At 47.6% G+C, this 17,144-nt stretch overlaps 1 protein-coding gene across 1 annotated transcript in view; it reads left to right on the forward strand.

Moving 5' to 3' along the window:
• CNNM2 (cyclin and CBS domain divalent metal cation transport mediator 2) overlaps positions 1-16,635 on the forward strand; it is a 106,974-nt gene extending 90,339 nt beyond the window's left edge. The window contains exons 3-8 of the mRNA XM_026050566.1: positions 53-190; positions 2,234-2,403; positions 4,805-4,898; positions 7,127-7,192; positions 10,858-11,042; positions 13,159-16,635. Coding sequence (XP_025906351.1) covers positions 53-190; positions 2,234-2,403; positions 4,805-4,898; positions 7,127-7,192; positions 10,858-11,042; positions 13,159-13,368 — 863 coding nt within the window. The 3' untranslated portion in view covers positions 13,369-16,635. The remainder of the gene's footprint in view (positions 1-52; positions 191-2,233; positions 2,404-4,804; positions 4,899-7,126; positions 7,193-10,857; positions 11,043-13,158) is intronic.
• The last annotated feature ends 509 nt before the right edge of the window (positions 16,636-17,144 follow it).

Genomic DNA, 17,144 nt, shown 5'->3' on the forward strand with positions numbered 1-17,144 from the left:
GCCTAACAGAGCTCGCTTCCTTCCCATCCTCTCCCACCCTCCCTTTCCCCAGCTGATAACAAGACGAAAAAGAAAGTCGCCCATCGGGACAGGAAGCAGGACTTCTCTGCCTTCAAGCAGACAGACAGCGAGATGAAGGTTAAAATATCACCGCAGCTCCTCCTGGCCATGCACCGGTTCCTGGCAACAGGCAAGTGTGGCTTATCAGTTTTGTGATCGTGCCAGAGCCTCGGAGGCAGTTTGTGAGCAAAGGCCGGTGAGGCGGGTTGGGACAGTGTAGGCGGGAAGGGAGGCTGGGCGGTGGGGTGACAAATAATGCCACTTTTGTGTTTTTCTTTTTAAATTCTCTCCTCTCCTGTGTTCAGTGTCGGCATGAACCCTCTGAGACATTTACCAGGGGTGGACCAGTAACTTTAAATTGGTCTGAAAGGTAAGGATGAATGCCAAGTGCCGCACTGCATGTCTAGAGTCCGTCAGATTAACGACTAGCAAGCGCACCCCTTAGGAAGAGCTCAGGGAACAAAGCAAAGAGGACTCGATGCCACTGGCCAGCGGGCTTTAATACCACCCAGGCGCCTCATCCCGAAAGAAATGCTGGACTTTGTGTGGGAAAGCAGAAACTTGTTCCATGAGACTTTTTTGACTTGAAATGAAAAACTCTGCTGACACATTTATTGCGGACTGCACAGGTGGTTGGACTGTAACTGAAAAAAATGAATTTCTTGCTGGCTTGTATGACCTCCATTGATGGCTTCAGGTTTCGGAGGACAGTTGTCTCCAGCCCAGATCACCTTGATGCCCTTGGGCACACAGTCTGGCAGAGAGGCCAGGGCTTGAATGATTTCTTGCAGCTGACATCAGTGCCTTTCGTCTTAGAATTGGCCCCTTCACCTCRGAGATAAGACCTGTTCATGGGAGAGCTTGTGGAAAACATACCTTCCTATTGCTTGTACTGTCTCTTTTTGGCATATAAAGAATTTTCACAYGTGGGCCTTCCAGACGGGCATCTTCACTGATGTGTTCAACATACATTCATGGGTTGCAAATGATAAACTGCTTTCTTGGGCTTGCCAGCTCAAGGTGGAAATTAGAGCTTGCCCTCCTCTAAGAAGCTGTAACTGTCAGCCTAGATGCACCCAGTCTGTCTTCATGCTTTGTTTTGCCTCCGTGACTTGAGACCCATGTAAGTGATGAGTTATGATACCTCAGCTGAGGGGCAGCAATTCCTTAGGCTCGGACTCCTGCTGCTTATGTGCATGTGAGCATGACCTTGGTGAAAGGAAGCAATTCAACAAGAAGACTCGGATTTAATGGCAAGCAGAGCCTTGTTCATGTTGGTGTACAAGACTTCGTGGAGTTCCCTGAACACCTCAACCAAAGTAGTGTTTGCAGTACTGCCTCTCTGCTTGTTTCGTGAATGAAAGAATTGTGTAGTTTAAATTCAGCTCTGGCTTTGAAGTTGGATGCTACAATTTTGTTTTCTCCATTCTAAATTAAGAGTAGTATCTCTAGGAAATGAAAACTCGGGGTTTATTAACAGCCCAGTTCTGAAATGAGGTATTAGGAAATCTTACCAATTTGCATGTTTAAATCTTGGCGTCTCTGGCCTAACTCTCCCCCGCACAATTGAGCTTTTTCCCTTCAGACAGCTCCTCTTGGGACCACTGGTTACCGCAAAGCACGAGGATAGGGCATGTGCTCTKTGTGTCAGGTATTAATCCCATGTGCTGTGAATTGACCTGCACTGTCTCTCACTTTGAGTAACTCTTCCTATACCAGTGGTGGCAACCTGAATGGTGTCTTTTGACTTTCTAGGTGATTTTTTTTTTTAAACATGTGCTATATATATGTTATGATTAATACAGAAAACAATATTCAGAGGTTCTTGGTGCCCTGATTGTAATGCTTATCCATTTATAACTGCAATGAGCCTGTACAACTGTGACTCTGAACTCTCAAATGTGCAAGTCTGCCTTTTTTTCCCCTTTCAGATGAAGAAAAGATTCTTGGTTGTTTTCAAAAGTACTTGTGTAATTAAGGTTGGGATTTTCCAGGTTTTGTTTCTGTTTTTTCCCTACAAATCYGAGAGTATCGAAAGACAAGAAGCCTGCAATTCCGTAATGGATCTGTCTGCATCTGTGTTTCTTTTATAAGCAAATGCTTATTAATGAGCATGACTTAACTTCTTGCCAGGCATCTGAAGTGTAATGCCAAGTTGTGTCTTGTGTTGTAGAAGTAGAAGCCTTTGGTCCATCCCAGATGTCAGAGAAGATCCTTCTCAGGCTGCTAAAACATCCCAACGTAATCCAGGAGCTGAAATACGATGAGAAGAACAAGAAAGCCCCAGAATACTACCTCTACCAGCGAAACAAGCCCGTCGACTACTTCATTCTCATTTTACAGGTCAGACATGTGGCTTTGTAGATGTATGCAACATCATCTACTAACATCTCCCCCTCTATACTCACTCTAGCTGTTGAGTTTTGTCTTTTTCCAAATGTGGGAATGGAGCTTTGGCTGCTGGGAACTGTTCTGCTTCCTTCATAATCATAGCCTTGAACAACTCATTCAACTGCCTTGAGTTTAATCCACGGTGAAGTGTGGACAACACTTCCCACTTCCAGTCATCTCCTGGAAGCCACATGMTAGGTATTACTAGGATTGGCAATGCAAAGGAATCTCTGTGCACAGTGGCATTGCTTGGAAATCACACGTACAAAGGTCCTCACAGGAGTTTGGCCGGGATGTTTTCACTGACGCATTTTGTCCTTTTGCAAGAGGAGGCGTGGGGAGTTTGACAGTTTGGCACCATGTATTTTTGCTGTGCAGCTGAGGGGGTTGCCCTTTGCACTGTGCAGCTGAAGGGGTTGCGCTCTTGCTGTTGTGGGAAGCACGGGTGCTGGCGAGGGCAGCGCACCGTGTGCTGAGCCCTGCGCTGCTGGCCCCTGCTCCTTGGAGGGAAATTTTACTGGACAGATTTCATATTTCTAGCCTGGATAGACAGGCGGAAATAGCTGAAGTTCTATGGAAGTCTTCCTTAACCTGACCTTAAAAATTAAAAAAGAAAAATGGAAGGTGTTTTAGTTTTAAATGCCATCTGTGATGAATAATAAAGCAAGCACTGAAACGTGACATTGTGAATTCAACTTACTGCCAAAGGATTGGTTTTGGAAGTCTTCTAGGAACCACTGTTGCTCTTTAACTGCCCTTCCTTATGTGCTGTATCCGTGCAGGCTGGAATAGTCCTGAATGAAGTAATACTGCAAAGATATCAATGAAGGACATGTATGATGCAAAGAACAGTTAGTTGTGAATAAATGGCTGATGAGCAAAAACATTGCACTGTATTGAGTTTGGAAAAGGGAGTCTTGTAGTAGACACACACTGTGAAAATGGTAACAAGTTTGGTTCTGCAAAATCCARAGGGGATAAAACTTCTGCTTTTGTTACTTAAACAGTCTGATTTGAGGATTTATTCTGTCACTTGGAGACACCAGCATGACAAGCATCACAGTAAGAGCATACGAGAACACGAGTAAATAGGTTTTTCTAGATATTAAATTTTCCAACTTAATCACCTGTTTGTAACAGCTTTTCTCCTAGCTACTGAGAAGTTCTTCTGCGGCGGTTTGAGATTGGTTTTGTTACTCTGATTTTTTTTTTTAAATTCACAATGGTGGAAAATAATAAATGAAATAGTGGAAAAACAGAAACCATGGGCATGTAAAACAGGGCAGAACATATCTAATGGTATGCATGGAGCTATCTGCCCTTCAGCTGCCAAGGCAGTGCCACGCAAACCCAGTCTTTATATGGCCACAAGCAGGAAGCCTAGAAGTTTTGTGTGCTGATGGAGTAATAATCCTGGAACCAGGATACTATTCCTATGGCTAAATACTAGTTTGTAAGGTTTTAGCTACTAACTTCACAGTGGAGTTAGTAGCTTCATGTGCATGAAGATCAAAGCTTCACGTGTAGATGTATTTTGCAGACCTGGGCTTGCCTGGCAAACACCAGCGATAAGTAAGCTGAGCACCCTGTCTACARCCAGTCTTTGCTGACCAGAATAGTGCCTTTTGGAAGGCTTATAATGAACAAATAAGCTACTTATTTGTATTGTGGACTGAAATTGGTTTTAAAAGGGATTATATGAAGTGATTGCCTCTGATAGCAGGAAAGGGGATTTGTGAGCTAGACACTCTGTTCCAGTTCCATACCTTTTGAGAGCTTTTCCTCGTCTGGGACAGTCAGGCAAACTGGCTTGGTTTCAGGTCTCTTCCAGGGTGATTCAGTTTTCATAGTTTTCTGCCTCAATACAGTACTGTAAAGTTAGAAGTATGGTTAGTTGTTTTAAATAGCTTTTGCTGCAAATGCATAGAAAGAATATCTACCTTTTATGCTCATCTTGACTTGACTCTGTCCATTTGATGGTTAGTCTAATCAGCATGTGGGACTGGCAACCTTTCCAGCTCTCTYTCTTTCCAGCTCAGCCTTTCCAGCTCAGTCAGAGGGAAAGCATTGCAGGTAGGCCCCAGGTGACTGTGGTGCATGGAAGSTTCCTGTGCTCCTGGGGGGAATATTTGCCCCCTGGCTTGGTTTTTGCCAGCCAGGGGCAACCTAAGGTTAGAAGAGCTCAAGGAATGGGCGCTTTGCTCTCTCCTGTCTCAAGACACCACTACAGAGTGCAGGGACCATGGGGCTACCTTGATGACATCAGGCAAAACCAGCTCTCAGGGCGCAAGTCTGGTCTAGTGCTCCTGGCCCTATTTAATTGCTGCTCTCTCTTTCTCCTTTTCCTTAACAGGGGAAAGTGGAAGTGGAGGCTGGGAAAGAGGGGATGAAGTTTGAAGCTGGTGCTTTTTCCTACTATGGGGTGATGGCCCTGACAGCATCGCCAGGTATGTTCTGTGACCATCCTCTTCTGGACCCTCCTCGCGCGCGGTTCTTGCTCGCTAGCAAAGCTGCCCCATGTCACCTCCCCAGCTGGGGCCGAGGCCGTGGTGGTGCTAACTCCAAAAGCTGAGCAGCTCCCACGAGCTTGCCAGCTCTGGGCAGATGCAAACGCTGGCCTTAGTAAGCGATGCATTTGGTACCAAGTGGCAGCTTTGTTTTTTTCTTCTCATAGTGTCATCCTAGGGATTGCATTAACGAGAATAAGTAATTAGTAGCAGGGGGACATCTAGTGGTATAAAACACAAACAACTCATTCGTTTGCGTGCAGCTTGTTTTACCTGTGTCTAAAGCTGCCTTGAGCAAACTGAGAGCAGCAAGTTTCAGGGATCACCCATGCCAGGCTGCGCAGAGAGCAGCACGGGGGAGAGCTGGTGGCCAAGCTGAGAGGGGAGCAAATTCCTCCAGCACCAACCGCAGTGTCACGAGCATCCGCCTCGCAGGTCCACACTGGAGGATTGCTTCAGGATCAGCAGCTTCATGCACTTCCTTGGCTGCTCTGCTCCTTTAGAGCTGGGTCAACGCAGGCTGCGTTTCATGCTGTCCCACACGCTGGGTGGTGCTGGGCTCGGTGTTGGGCCCTCACTGCACGTTGCTACTAATGTGCTTCAGGGCTGGCAGTGTTGCCTTTTATATCACCAAGATCTTGATCTTAACTGGGAATCCACAGTCCTGTAGAGAAGACTTGGGCAGTCTGGTTTTACCAGGAGCTTCGTGCGCATTCTCTCTATGTGCACATACATCCTTACATGTACATTTGGATATAYGGATATATTAAGGATACAGCTGTAGTAGAGTAAGCTCTCCGACCAGTAGCAGTTCYGCAGCTGTCCAAGGTGCAGCCGGTCGGCGTCGTGCTGCCCTTTTCCTCATCTTCTGGTGGATCTCTGTTAGGAGCCCCTGTGCAGAGGCAAGACTAGCTGTGTCCGGAGCCCATGCGCTTCAGTTCAGCTCCTCTTGGTTGCACCTGTTGAGGTTGGGCAGATCTGGAAGTGTGCAGGCTGCTGGGAGGATTTTACCTGTGCAATAACCATAGTACTTGTGATGAATCATATGTAACACGTGTGTACACAAGTGTGTCATACTGTGCTGTGCTCAGCTTTTACAATATGGGCTAGCAGCCATCAACCCTACATGACGTACTCTTGGAAGTCATTTGTGGCTTCTCTTTTTGCCAGCACTGGTTATTTTGAATGTTCTAGTGTTTTCCCCCTTTTTCCCCTTGTGTTGCTAACCATCCCTGCATCCCTGCCAGTTGCTGCCCATCCTGGAGGTCACATCATCGCCCCTTCACATGTGTCTGCACTGAAACCCATCCTAGATTTTGTCATGTAAAACTTAAAGCGCTATTTTGAATTAATCTCTGCTAACCCTGGATTTGTTTCCCTACAGCTGGTTGKTTTTTTACCAGCACCTAGTCCTTAATTTTGCCAGCTTTCCCTGCTAGATTTCAGAGGATTTGCTTTATGATGCCTTACAGCATCCTGAAATTTCTGTTAAGATGAGCTCATGAAAAATGAAGTAATCCTTGTTGCCCTAGGTAGACATGACACTCAGTTAAAGTATGAACCTTTGCAGAACAGGAGAATATGAAGTGAGTAACAGGAGAGTAAAACATGTTTGAGGGGAAAGAAAACAGTGAAGCTTTTTTATAAAGCTGTAGTTAGGGAGGGATTTATGGTAATATTTAGCAGTCTCGTAACCATTCTGACAAGGATGAACTAAGAAAATTAGAACATCGCTTAGTGATGTATTGAAAACTTGATGAACTATAAAGTCTCCCTTGGTTTAGTTTCTATTTTTATTTTGCTCCTATTAGGAATTGGCCCCATGGAGGCTTCCTGCCGTGTTTTAACTCTGTTTTCCAGGCTGAAGTGGCTACCACCACTCCTTTCAAATTATGTGTATAACTTGATAGACCACTCAAACTAGCAACTTCACTGTGTAATTCTGTAGGCTTGGTGGTTTTTTTGTTTGTTTGTTTTGGTTTATTCCTAAAATTGTTTAATTGTCTTTTTGTTTGCTTGGGATTTTTTTTAACCCTTTACTTTTCCACAGTTGATTTGCACTTTTGGTTTTAGTTCTTCAGTGTGAGAGCTGGCTCCCTCCCCTGTCAAGTGTGGGTAGCTGCCGCCTTTCTGGTCGTGATCTCATCCTTTTTCTCTCCCTCTTCTAGTTCCCTTGTCCCTGTCTCGTACATTTGTTGTCAGCAGAACAGAGTTGTTAGCAGCAGGTTCTCCAGGTAAATCCGCATGCTTCTATTTTCACCATTCTTGTGACTGCCCTGATGCCATAAAAAATCAGTCGCAGTCTGTATTTATCTGACCCCTTTGCTCGTTAGGGAGAAGCCCAGCACAACATTATGCCTCCCAGGTAGGTATCCTGCACATTTACTGGTAACCAGCTAACGTGATGGAGCCATCAAAATGGAAAGAACTAAACTCGTGGTTGAGAGAAGGCCTATGGTAACGTGCACTTGTTCTTGGTTTGCATTCATGCCCTGGTGAAATATTAGGAGGGAAAATTTTAGAGGATGATATCCTCCCCTAAGCTGATGTTAAGAAGTGCTTAAAAGCTTTTGGAGAAAATTCATTTAGCAGAGTGAGGATCTGTTGCTAAGTTGCCATGGAAGAAGCACTTGCTCAATTAAAGACTTTTTCAAACAGGTGTTAAATTCTACCATTTTAGACAAAAGTGTTGAATTTTCTTTCAGTGAGGTTAATGCTGTGGACTGCACAGTGATTTACAGAGGGGACAGACTTGCAGTGGAATATGCAAGAAGGTGTGGGAACTCCTGGTCTTGTTTTGCTTTGTTTTGTTTTTGTTCCATTTTTTTGCCAAGCGATTGAGTTGACTGACATAGAAAGACCCTTGAGAGGGGTAAGAAATTGGGCCAAAATGTGCTCCAGGATGTGGCTGAATGGGTAAAAGTTGGGAATGGTTAAGAACTGAGCTTTGCAGGCACTGAGCATGCAGAGTGTAGGTGAGAAAAGTGGAACCCACCCAAGAAAGTCTACAGGAACAGCAGAACCTAAAATAGTTTGGGCTGCACRGAACATATTTCTTCATTTTGAAGTTTTCAGATGTATGTGTCTTCCCGGACTTAGAAACAAATAAGATAATTATGTGCATATTTAAGTGAAACAACTCCTAAACATTGGTACATATTGTACATTTCAAAAAAATTCACCATCTGCTGCTTTTTTTCCCCTTGCTTCCTTTCAATTTTGAAAACGTATTTCACCCTCAGTCCTTACAGTTGTGCATTCCAACCAAGCCACAGGTTGTTGATCTGCAGGGAACTTTTTTCATGCCCTGTTAAAGGTCCCTGCTGCTAAACTTGAAATAAGAGGCAGATGTTTAATCTCTCTTTAGTTGAAGTACCTGATGGCTTTCTTTTAAGCTCAGCAGCTTGGATTATTATTTTTAGGCTGGTTCTTTTGTTTTGCTAGGTCCCATTCCTTTCTTTGCTTCTTTTTTCTTCATTTTTTCCTCCTCCACTCCAGAAATCAATTATGCAAAGCAATTATGCAGAGAATGTCTTATTTGAAAGAAACTCATGCAGTAACCCTGGTCACCATGGCGGTGGTTGCAGATAAACATCAGCCTGTGCATGGTACCAGGTTTGATGAAACTTGGACCTTCTGTTGGGTCCTCTATAAAGGAGCCTGCTTTTTAACCCGAAATACATAAYGTGGTGGTGTTGATGTTTGTTCTGTGCTTTGTGCTCTTTACCCCTGCTATAGGAATTTGAGGACTATGGGGAACCCCACGTAGAAAAGGTCCGTGCAGACCTGCTGGAGGCTGGCAGGGCACTGCTCTGCCAACGTGKAGCTGCCTGGTTGTCTTTCTGCCTTCTGCTCTTTCTGCATCCTCTCTCCTTCACCAACTTTCTTCTCCCTTCCCAACTTGTACATAGATCCAGAGGTGATGTCTTTTCCCTCTCATCCTACTCATCCGAGATTTTCTCTGGTCCTACTCTCTTGTTCTCTCCTTTCACTCTCCCTATCCCCTGCTTTCTTCAGCTGGCTTTGTCACGTTGCTCTCTGTCCTTCTTTTTATTTATCAGAAATGAACTATGGGACTCCCAAGGAAGAGCAGGAGAGATCCGAGCCAGGTGAATGTAAAGCTGTTGCAGGTGGAAATCTTCATTCCCAACAGCAGCAGTGCTGGTCACACACAGCCCCGTTCTGTGTACGCCGGTGGGAAAGACAGCACAGATCCATTCAGTCTTCCCATTTCCTGGTTCTCCAGGGGGAATTGGAGCCGCTCTGGCTGGGAGCACGCTTGAAGCCCCATTTGGTTCCTGGCGTCTAACCCCTATGTGGTGCAACCAGAGGGACTTGCACTAATTCCTCTAATTCCACTAATGTGGAAATGCCAGGTTTTCAGAACTTGTATTTTTCCATTCAGCTTTTTTTTTTTTTCCTTTTAATTGAAGGAAGGAGATAACCATTTTTAAGTGGTTAAGTAGGAAATAAGAAGTAGGACAATTCTGTCATGCATCTGGAAGAATCTAAATTTTAAGATGACAAAAGGCTGGATGTAGAACCAGCTGTGTCCCCTGGCAAAGAACAATTATGTTCAGAGTGATTAAGTGACAAGCATAGGGGGTTGTATTTGGGGAGGATTTTTTTTTTCTTTTGACCTAAGTTTCCATGTCGAAAATTTACCAAAAAGGAAATGGCAAAGCTTGCAAGGACACTGTTGCTGACTTGCTCAAAGAGGCTTCGTATCTAAAGATGATGTGAAAATGATGTTTCAGTTGTCAGTGTGGTTGCACAGTGAGTAGTGTAGCTTACAGCAAGTTTCAGTGTGAGCTGGGTGGACGAAATCTGATTGCAGCAGCGTCCAAAAATTCACCAGTCCCAGAGATGACTCTTTGATTACTCTGTGCATCTAAGAGAAGCCCATCTGTAGGAAGGGTTGGGTCCCTTTTAGGATGCATTTCTGCCTGCTCTCCTGTCCTGGGTCCCTTTTTGGGCACAACCTAGAGATACAGGATATTTGTGGCTCGCCGAACTCAGCACATTAGGAGAGCTGTGGTCAGTCACTCCTCTGGTTACCTGCAAGGTTTCAGTTGTTAAGTAAAACCCTGCAGCACATACCATACAAACCAATGGCAGAAAGCAGTTTTCTCTAGTTTTACTCCTTTATAGTCCATATCTTTCCTGGRCACGCTTTCTCCTCTGTAGCATGGACCATTTTCTCTGTTTTGCTGGCTGGCATGTGCCAAATGGAGCTTGCTCTCCTCCTCTGAGTTTCCATCTTTCAAGTTTCAAGCACTGACAGGTAGTAGAATAAACTGTATTGAAATAATTGYCACATGGACTGTGCAAGGGACACTTCGGTCCACTGAGGTCTCTTGTCACTCACCGCTGTTACACTTTGAAGAATGTGTCTGGTCTAATCCACAAGACAAGGATAATAGCTATAGGTACCAGATGGAATAAAGTTATGAGGATAACAGTCAGCTGGGACTTGCTCTGTACATAAAAGGTCTGTTACTGGTGGTATGATTATAAATCAGTAAGAAGAAATCTGTTAAATATGGTCTGACCATGAAGGTTTTCCTCCTAGGAAGTCTTGGGAATTTACCTTTCCCTGCAATTCTCATGCACAGCTGAAATGCTGTGTCCAGCTGAACACAGTGCCTTATCTGTGGTAGAACAAATAAAGCCAGGTGTGTTTAAGCTATACTCGGTGATCTCTGCTACTGGCTCTGGATTCAAAATGTGCTTTTCTTGGGGTAATTTTGTTGTTGAGCTGCATGTCTTATTATAAGTAGATTAAGTACTTGCAGATCTTCTGTGTGATATCATGATTTATTATGTCCCTTTGAAACAGATGGTTCTAAATGCTTTCTACTTAATTTTAACAATTCTCTCCCTCTTGCCTGTTTCTCAGCTGAAAACAAGTCTCCACCTCGGCCCTGTGGCTTGAATCACTCAGACTCTTTAAACCGAAGTGATCGCATTGACGCAGTGACACCAACGTTAGGGAGCAGCAACAACCAACTGAATGCATCTTTCCTGCAAGTGTATGTCCCGGACTACTCAGTGAAAGCACTCACAGACATTCAGTTTGTCAAGGTAGGAAAAGAGCTCTAAGGCCCTGCTGAAAAGCTGGGCTTAAGAGGCATGTTGGAGAGCCTGGGGAAGGGAGGTTTCTGTAGATTGCTCTGCAGCACTGTGAGTAGATAGGATGATGAAAGCAGCAGCCTGCTTTAAAATCAATCACTTTTTCCAAGCAGTTGCAGTCTGTTGCTTTCTGTCTTCGTTATTCCTCCCCTGTGATGGGTCATATAGGTTCCTAGATTCCAGGTCCTTCAAGGAGAATTCATAGAAAAGACCTTTTGTGTGCTTTTAGTCATGAAGATGTGTACTCACGAAGCCTTCGGAGCTCTCAAGAGTGGAAACCTTTCCCTAGATGACAGTGCCAGTTCCTGAAGGATAAGATATTTCGTGTTGGATGCAGTTTTTATTCACTTTTGATTTTGGTTTCAGTTTGGGGCTCTTGATCTTACTTTCCAACTCATCATCCTTATTCTCCTTGGAGAAGCCTTGGACATTTATCTTTATCTTAACTTCATATGTTAGGCTCATGTCTCATAATGCCAGTGAGTTGCTGCATGAACCAGCTCCGTCCCCCAGCATGGTGCATCCCACACTGCAGCGTGTGCCAGTGGGATGAGGAAAGGCAGCAGAGCTGAGGAACAGCTAATGCTGGCAGTGATTGTAGCTCAGCTTGGAGCCCTGTGGCCAGAGACTGACCGTGATGCCTTTCTTAAGGAAAGTGCATGTCTTTGGATGCCACTCAGAAGATTGGTGAACTCAACTTCTGTCAAGGTTAATTCAATATTAAAAATAATRTGGAATAGAGCATAAGTGCTGGAGTGCAAATGAATTGTTCCACATCGACAGGGAGCCAAATTTTAAAAGGAAGTGCAGTTTTGCCTTGAAAATTTGACCAGTGCATGTGTACTGGTTATTGAGTTTTTGACGTTTAGACCAATTCATATCTGCTGCTAGGCAAGCTGCCCTTAAGCTGAGCTAATGTTACCAAGTCCTGCTATAGATTTGAGTGGCCAGTCTGCTGTACAGAGCAGTACAGAGCTGCTCATCTTGTGCTGGTTTATGTGGAGGCCTTCCAGCTCTCACTGTGTCCAYACAGAGGCTCATGGATGCTGAACTGTCAAACTCGAACACCTCTTTTTGCATCACTCCGCTCCTACCCTGTGCACAGGGTAGCATTCAACATGAGTGTGCTCGTTGTCCCGCGTGGYGTTTGCTCAATTAACACCTTTTAGCCAAGGCCGTAACCTGCTAGTGCATGTTTGGATTTTTCCTCTGGATGCTGTGCCTTGGTCCATCTGCCATCTCCATTTCCAGCTCTTCTTGCTCAACCTCTTCCMTCTTCCCGCCTGACCCGCTGCTCTGCGAGCATGTGGGCTGCCAACACAAGTAGATCCTGTTGTGTGTCCTGGCCATAAAGGCTGCTCCAGAAGAGTTGGACCCTGCTGGTCTGGGAGGAAGGCTCCCCTCTACCTCCGTATTCAGCAAAGGGGACTCTGGCCTTCCTTGCCCCTGAGGTGTCACAGGCAGTATTGAGAGCTCCTGTGACGACTCCTCTGCTGAGCGCAGCTGGTTGAAGACTGTACGGGTCGCTAATTTGATCTCATCTCTATGGAGATCCAGTTTTTACCAGAATCAAATGCCTTATGTATGAGAATTAGGATCTAGGTGTTGCTGCACTCGCTGGCCTAGACCTGAGCAGTAGAGCTCTTCCCCTCTGCCTCTGTGGGGACAAATCTTGGAAACTCGCCCGGAGCTCACTGAAGTTGGGAGAAAGACTTCACTGAACTCTGGTTCCAACCCTAAAAATGTGCCTGAGTACAAGGAAATGGAGATTTGATTTAGAAATCTCTGCATGGGAATAAGTCCCTGCCTTAGAACAGCATGGTGATTGCATAGCTCTGTGCTTCCACCTTGTCCCTGGAAATGTCTCCATGTCATGGTGTTGAGTTGGGATGTTCTAGGCTTGCAAAGCACAGGGATGTCTTGTAGAAGTGGAGCTGATCCCAGGTAAACCAGAGTTTAAATGTGGCCATCTGGAAAGGGAGGGGGACTTCGTTTCCTTCGTGTGTGCCGTGGGGCAGACGAAAGCATGACTGGCTCTTCTTGTTCCTTCCTCCTGTGCTTGGAGCAGATCTCCAGACAGCAGTACCAAAATGCCCTGATGGCATCACGGATGGACAAAACCCCCCAGTCCTCGGACAGTGAAAACACTAAAATCGAACTGACTCTTACGGAGCTGCACGACGGTTTGCCGGACGAGACCGCAAACCTGCTGAACGAACAGAACTGTGTGAGCCACAGCAAGCCCAACCACAGTATGCACAGTGAAGGAGCCATCTAGGAGCTGCCCACAACCCTCCCACCCCATCTCCTCCGCAGGACCAGCCCTCGCTCCCTCCTGCCTCCTCCCCGAGTGTCGACACCGTTAGTATGAGCTTGCAACACGGCGCTCCAGCCCGTGTTCGGAGACCAAAGACTTTTGCCTCCGTTCTGGGAGCAGAAGAGGAAGAAACGGGAAGAAAGGAGCAAAGAGCAAGACGGACTAAAGCCCCGGGCGTACTTTGGGAATGGTGAGCCACCCTCGAGAACGATGAAAGTACTTCTTGCAAAGTAGAATCATGTTTATTTTTTATCTGTATTTTGCACCCTTGTTGGGTTTTTTTTCCTCCTCAAACACATACGGAGAAGTTTAAAAACTGCTCCGATTATTTTTTCAAGAGAGATCATGTTTTTAAAAAGTATTTTGCAGAGTTTTAAATGGTTTCTGTCCCTCCCCATCCTGAAGTAAGTTCTATTGTGGTTTTGTAAGTTGGTTCCAATGTCCTTAGCCCTCTTTTCACCTCCCTCTGGTTCTTTTTGTTGCCCTGTTGAAGTTAGAACCGGTACTTGTATGTGTTTGTCTCCTAACGATGAGCAAGCTTGGAGAAACCTCTGGTTTCAGCCACCCAGAGGGTCAAGGGATGAGTGTCATTGCGTTCTTGCAGTGAAGCTTCAGGGAAGGAGTGGTCATTTTGGAATGTAACGATCTGCAAAGCTGAGAAGGTTTCTTTGTAAACCAGGCAAAAGCGTTGTTACCCTTGGGCCTGTCACCTCCCAAACCCTTGTGTGTGTTAAACGTGATGCTGGGGGGAAGGAGCTCAGCAGCGCAATTGTGAAACGCAAGCCAGGGGTAGCTTTTCACAACGGTGGAACTGGGTGATTTTCCTCTGATGTTCTCAGAATTGCATCTTTAAGTTGACTCTGCACCCCAAAGTGACAGGCTTTAAGTGGCCACGTGCCGGATAGTCTGTTTGCAGCTACCTTGGCCACAGCGGGCTCGTGTTCTTTGCTCCCTGTTCCCCACTTGAATCCCTAGTGTTAACAGAACAGATGCTGCTGCTGTTAAGCCCAAAGCACATCCTCGGAGCGACACTAAACCCCCGCCAGGGCGAGGACGGGCTCAGCCGGGGCGTCGGGACCATCCTGCCCTCTCCAAGGACTGACACAACTTCCCAGGCACGAGCGTGTTGCACTTCAGGGATTCGGAGAGGCCCTTCCCCTGCCACATTCCTTCCCTCGAGACAATTCAGTGAATTTCCTTCCTTCTTTCTCTCTCTCTCCCCTTTTTTAACAGCTGTTTTAGGGATTGCCCTGGTAGGTGAGCTGAGAGCCTCCCCGCCGGCGGCCCTTAGTGCAGGACAGCAAGTTCCTCCGTGCAGATGGAGAACAGCAGAAGCAGAAACCAGCTCCTCCTCGCTGAAAACCTGCCCGGGGCCTGGGTGCAGGAGCATCCTGTGGCACTTGTGGGTCACACCTTGGCCTTCCCGCTCCCCCGAGCGGGCTTTGAAGTCCCACACAGGTCCTGCAGTGGGAGACACGTCCCCCTCTCCTGAGCATCTCCCCTCCAGCCTTGTCTCAAGCAACATCTGAGCGTTGCCTTTAGTATTAGGGTCTGGAGAGAAGAACAAATGAGGCTTTGAGCTCTCTGGTTCAAGCCTGTTCTGTGGTCCTGGTTCTGTAGCATTTCCCTTCTTTACTCGGATAGTCTCATCTGACCCTCAGAGAAACCCCTGGGCCCAAATGTGGCTGCCAGAGCTCCCTGTCCTGCCCCACACCTCTCCTGCTCCCGTTGGGGCAGCTCCCGTGCCCCCTCTCTGCGAGTGCTTCCTGGAAAGGTGCAATATTTTGCTGCAGGGACTCCCTGCAGGCAGTCGAGGTGCGGGGCTTCCGAGCGTGGGTCCCAGCCTCAGGAAGCAGCCTCGTTTTTGCTCTCTGCTCTGCAAACGGCCTCCGAGGGAAGGATGCGCTTCCCTTCGTGGAAGGGGCAGCAAGCTGGACGGGGGAAGTCCCCACAAGGGGGCATAGAAATTCCGTGATATCCAGTATATGCAGTGAGCGATGAGGAAACCAGGCCCCCACACTTGGCTCGTGTTATTCCCTGTTTCGATTCCCAGCTTTTCCCCACCCAAAGGGAGCCTCGAGCCGCGCAGCGACACGTCTGCAGTGGCACCGCGCGCTGCTCCGTGCGGATCCGCCGGCTTCGCGCCTTCCCCACGGAGCCGAGCGGCGGGATCGGGGGGGACTCATCCCACTGGGGCCGCTGCCGCTTCCCCCAGCATTGCTGGATGTCAAAGCTGATGGAAAAAGTGCTTGACGTGACCCCGAGATGCAGTATCCACGCTGCCGGCGGAGGCAGGGCCCAAGCCAAGGCCCCTCGCGCTCTGGGATGGCCTCGCTCGCCCGCTCCCACTTCTGCTTCTTATGTCAGGTTGTGGGTTTCTTTTAGTGTCTCTTTCCATTAAGAAAAAATTAAAAAGCCTGTTTTTTCCAACCAAAGCCATGTGATCCCAAAGCAAATACCTCCTGCTTCTGCCCACGCTGCACTGTTCTAAAATTTGCAGGCGATTTTTGCATGACTGTTTCTCGTCATTTGTACAGTTCCAATAATGGAAAGTGAAATAATTTCCACAAAAATAGTTGATTATAGACRTGTTTCATATGGAAAATATGTACCTGACCCAGAGGGGTTGGGAGCTGCTACTACTAATTAGCTTGAAGAGCAGGGCACGGTCCCCTCCACAGAGGGCAACGATCCAGACTCCCTGTTCTCAGGGTCTTTACAGCTCTGCTGTTCCCCAGAGGAGAGGGGTTCCCAGCCCCTGGGGTGGGGAGCTGCGGAACTAGAGGGGCTCCAGGCTCTGTCCGGGGCTGTGGCCCCTGCATTCCGGCTCTGATGCTGCATTCCCTGCCACGGAGCCCCGCGTGGCAGAGCCATGAGTCCGGGGCACCAGCCGGTGGCTTTGGGAATGGCTGGGCTTCACCTCGGAGCTTGGCCGGGCTTTGGCTCGCGGGAAGGACACTGCATCTCGGGGTGCCAGCCCGGCCGCCCGCGCTGCTCCGGGCTCCGGCTGGGCACGGGCACGGGGGCAGTGGTGGCCGCTTGGCTTGGGAGGCTGGGGGGCATCTAGCCATGGTTTCTACTGTCAATACAATTTTGCACAAAAGTTCTTTGAAGTGAGGTTTTCAACACTAATATCTTAAATGCATAACTGTGAATTATAACTTTTACACTCCTGTTGGTTGAATTTCCTTTAAATGAAATGAACCTGAATCTGTTGTAACTATGATTTATTTTTTTTTTAAATTGTGTTTTGCCAAATCTTTGTAAAGAGTGAAGGAATGTCCCGGCTTCCCAATGAGCATCTTTCTCCGAACAAGACCGACTCCGGTGGCCTGGAGCTGGCGCCAAACCCGCTGCCTGCGMGCGGAGAGGGGCTCGGGGCAGCCCGGCCGCCCAACCTCGTCTTCCCCGTAGACGCCAAGCACGGAGCGCCCGGGGTTTGCGGAGCACTTGGTGTTTTATCCCCCACGTGTGTCCTGGAACCCACGTGCGGGCGAGGGCGCCCGTCCCAGCGGAGCAGGGGACGGGGGTGTCCGTGCGCAGAGGCCGGGCGCTGCGGCCAGCGACGCAGCTCCCGGCTCCGGCCTCCGTTTCCACATGGAGCGCTCCCGGCCGGCCGCCCTCGGGCCTCCCCGGGGCCGAGCMCTGGGATGGGCAGCACCGGGATGGGCAGGATTTCAGCGCCGGAGGGACGAGCTGCGGAGGGAGGGAGGCGGCTGCGCACACGGCTGCAGCTC

The sequence above is a fragment of the Nothoprocta perdicaria genome, unplaced genomic scaffold (genome assembly GCF_003342845.1).
Source record: "Nothoprocta perdicaria isolate Ctin4 unplaced genomic scaffold, notPer1 scaffold_7, whole genome shotgun sequence".
Lineage (NCBI taxonomy): Eukaryota > Metazoa > Chordata > Aves > Tinamiformes > Tinamidae > Nothoprocta > Nothoprocta perdicaria.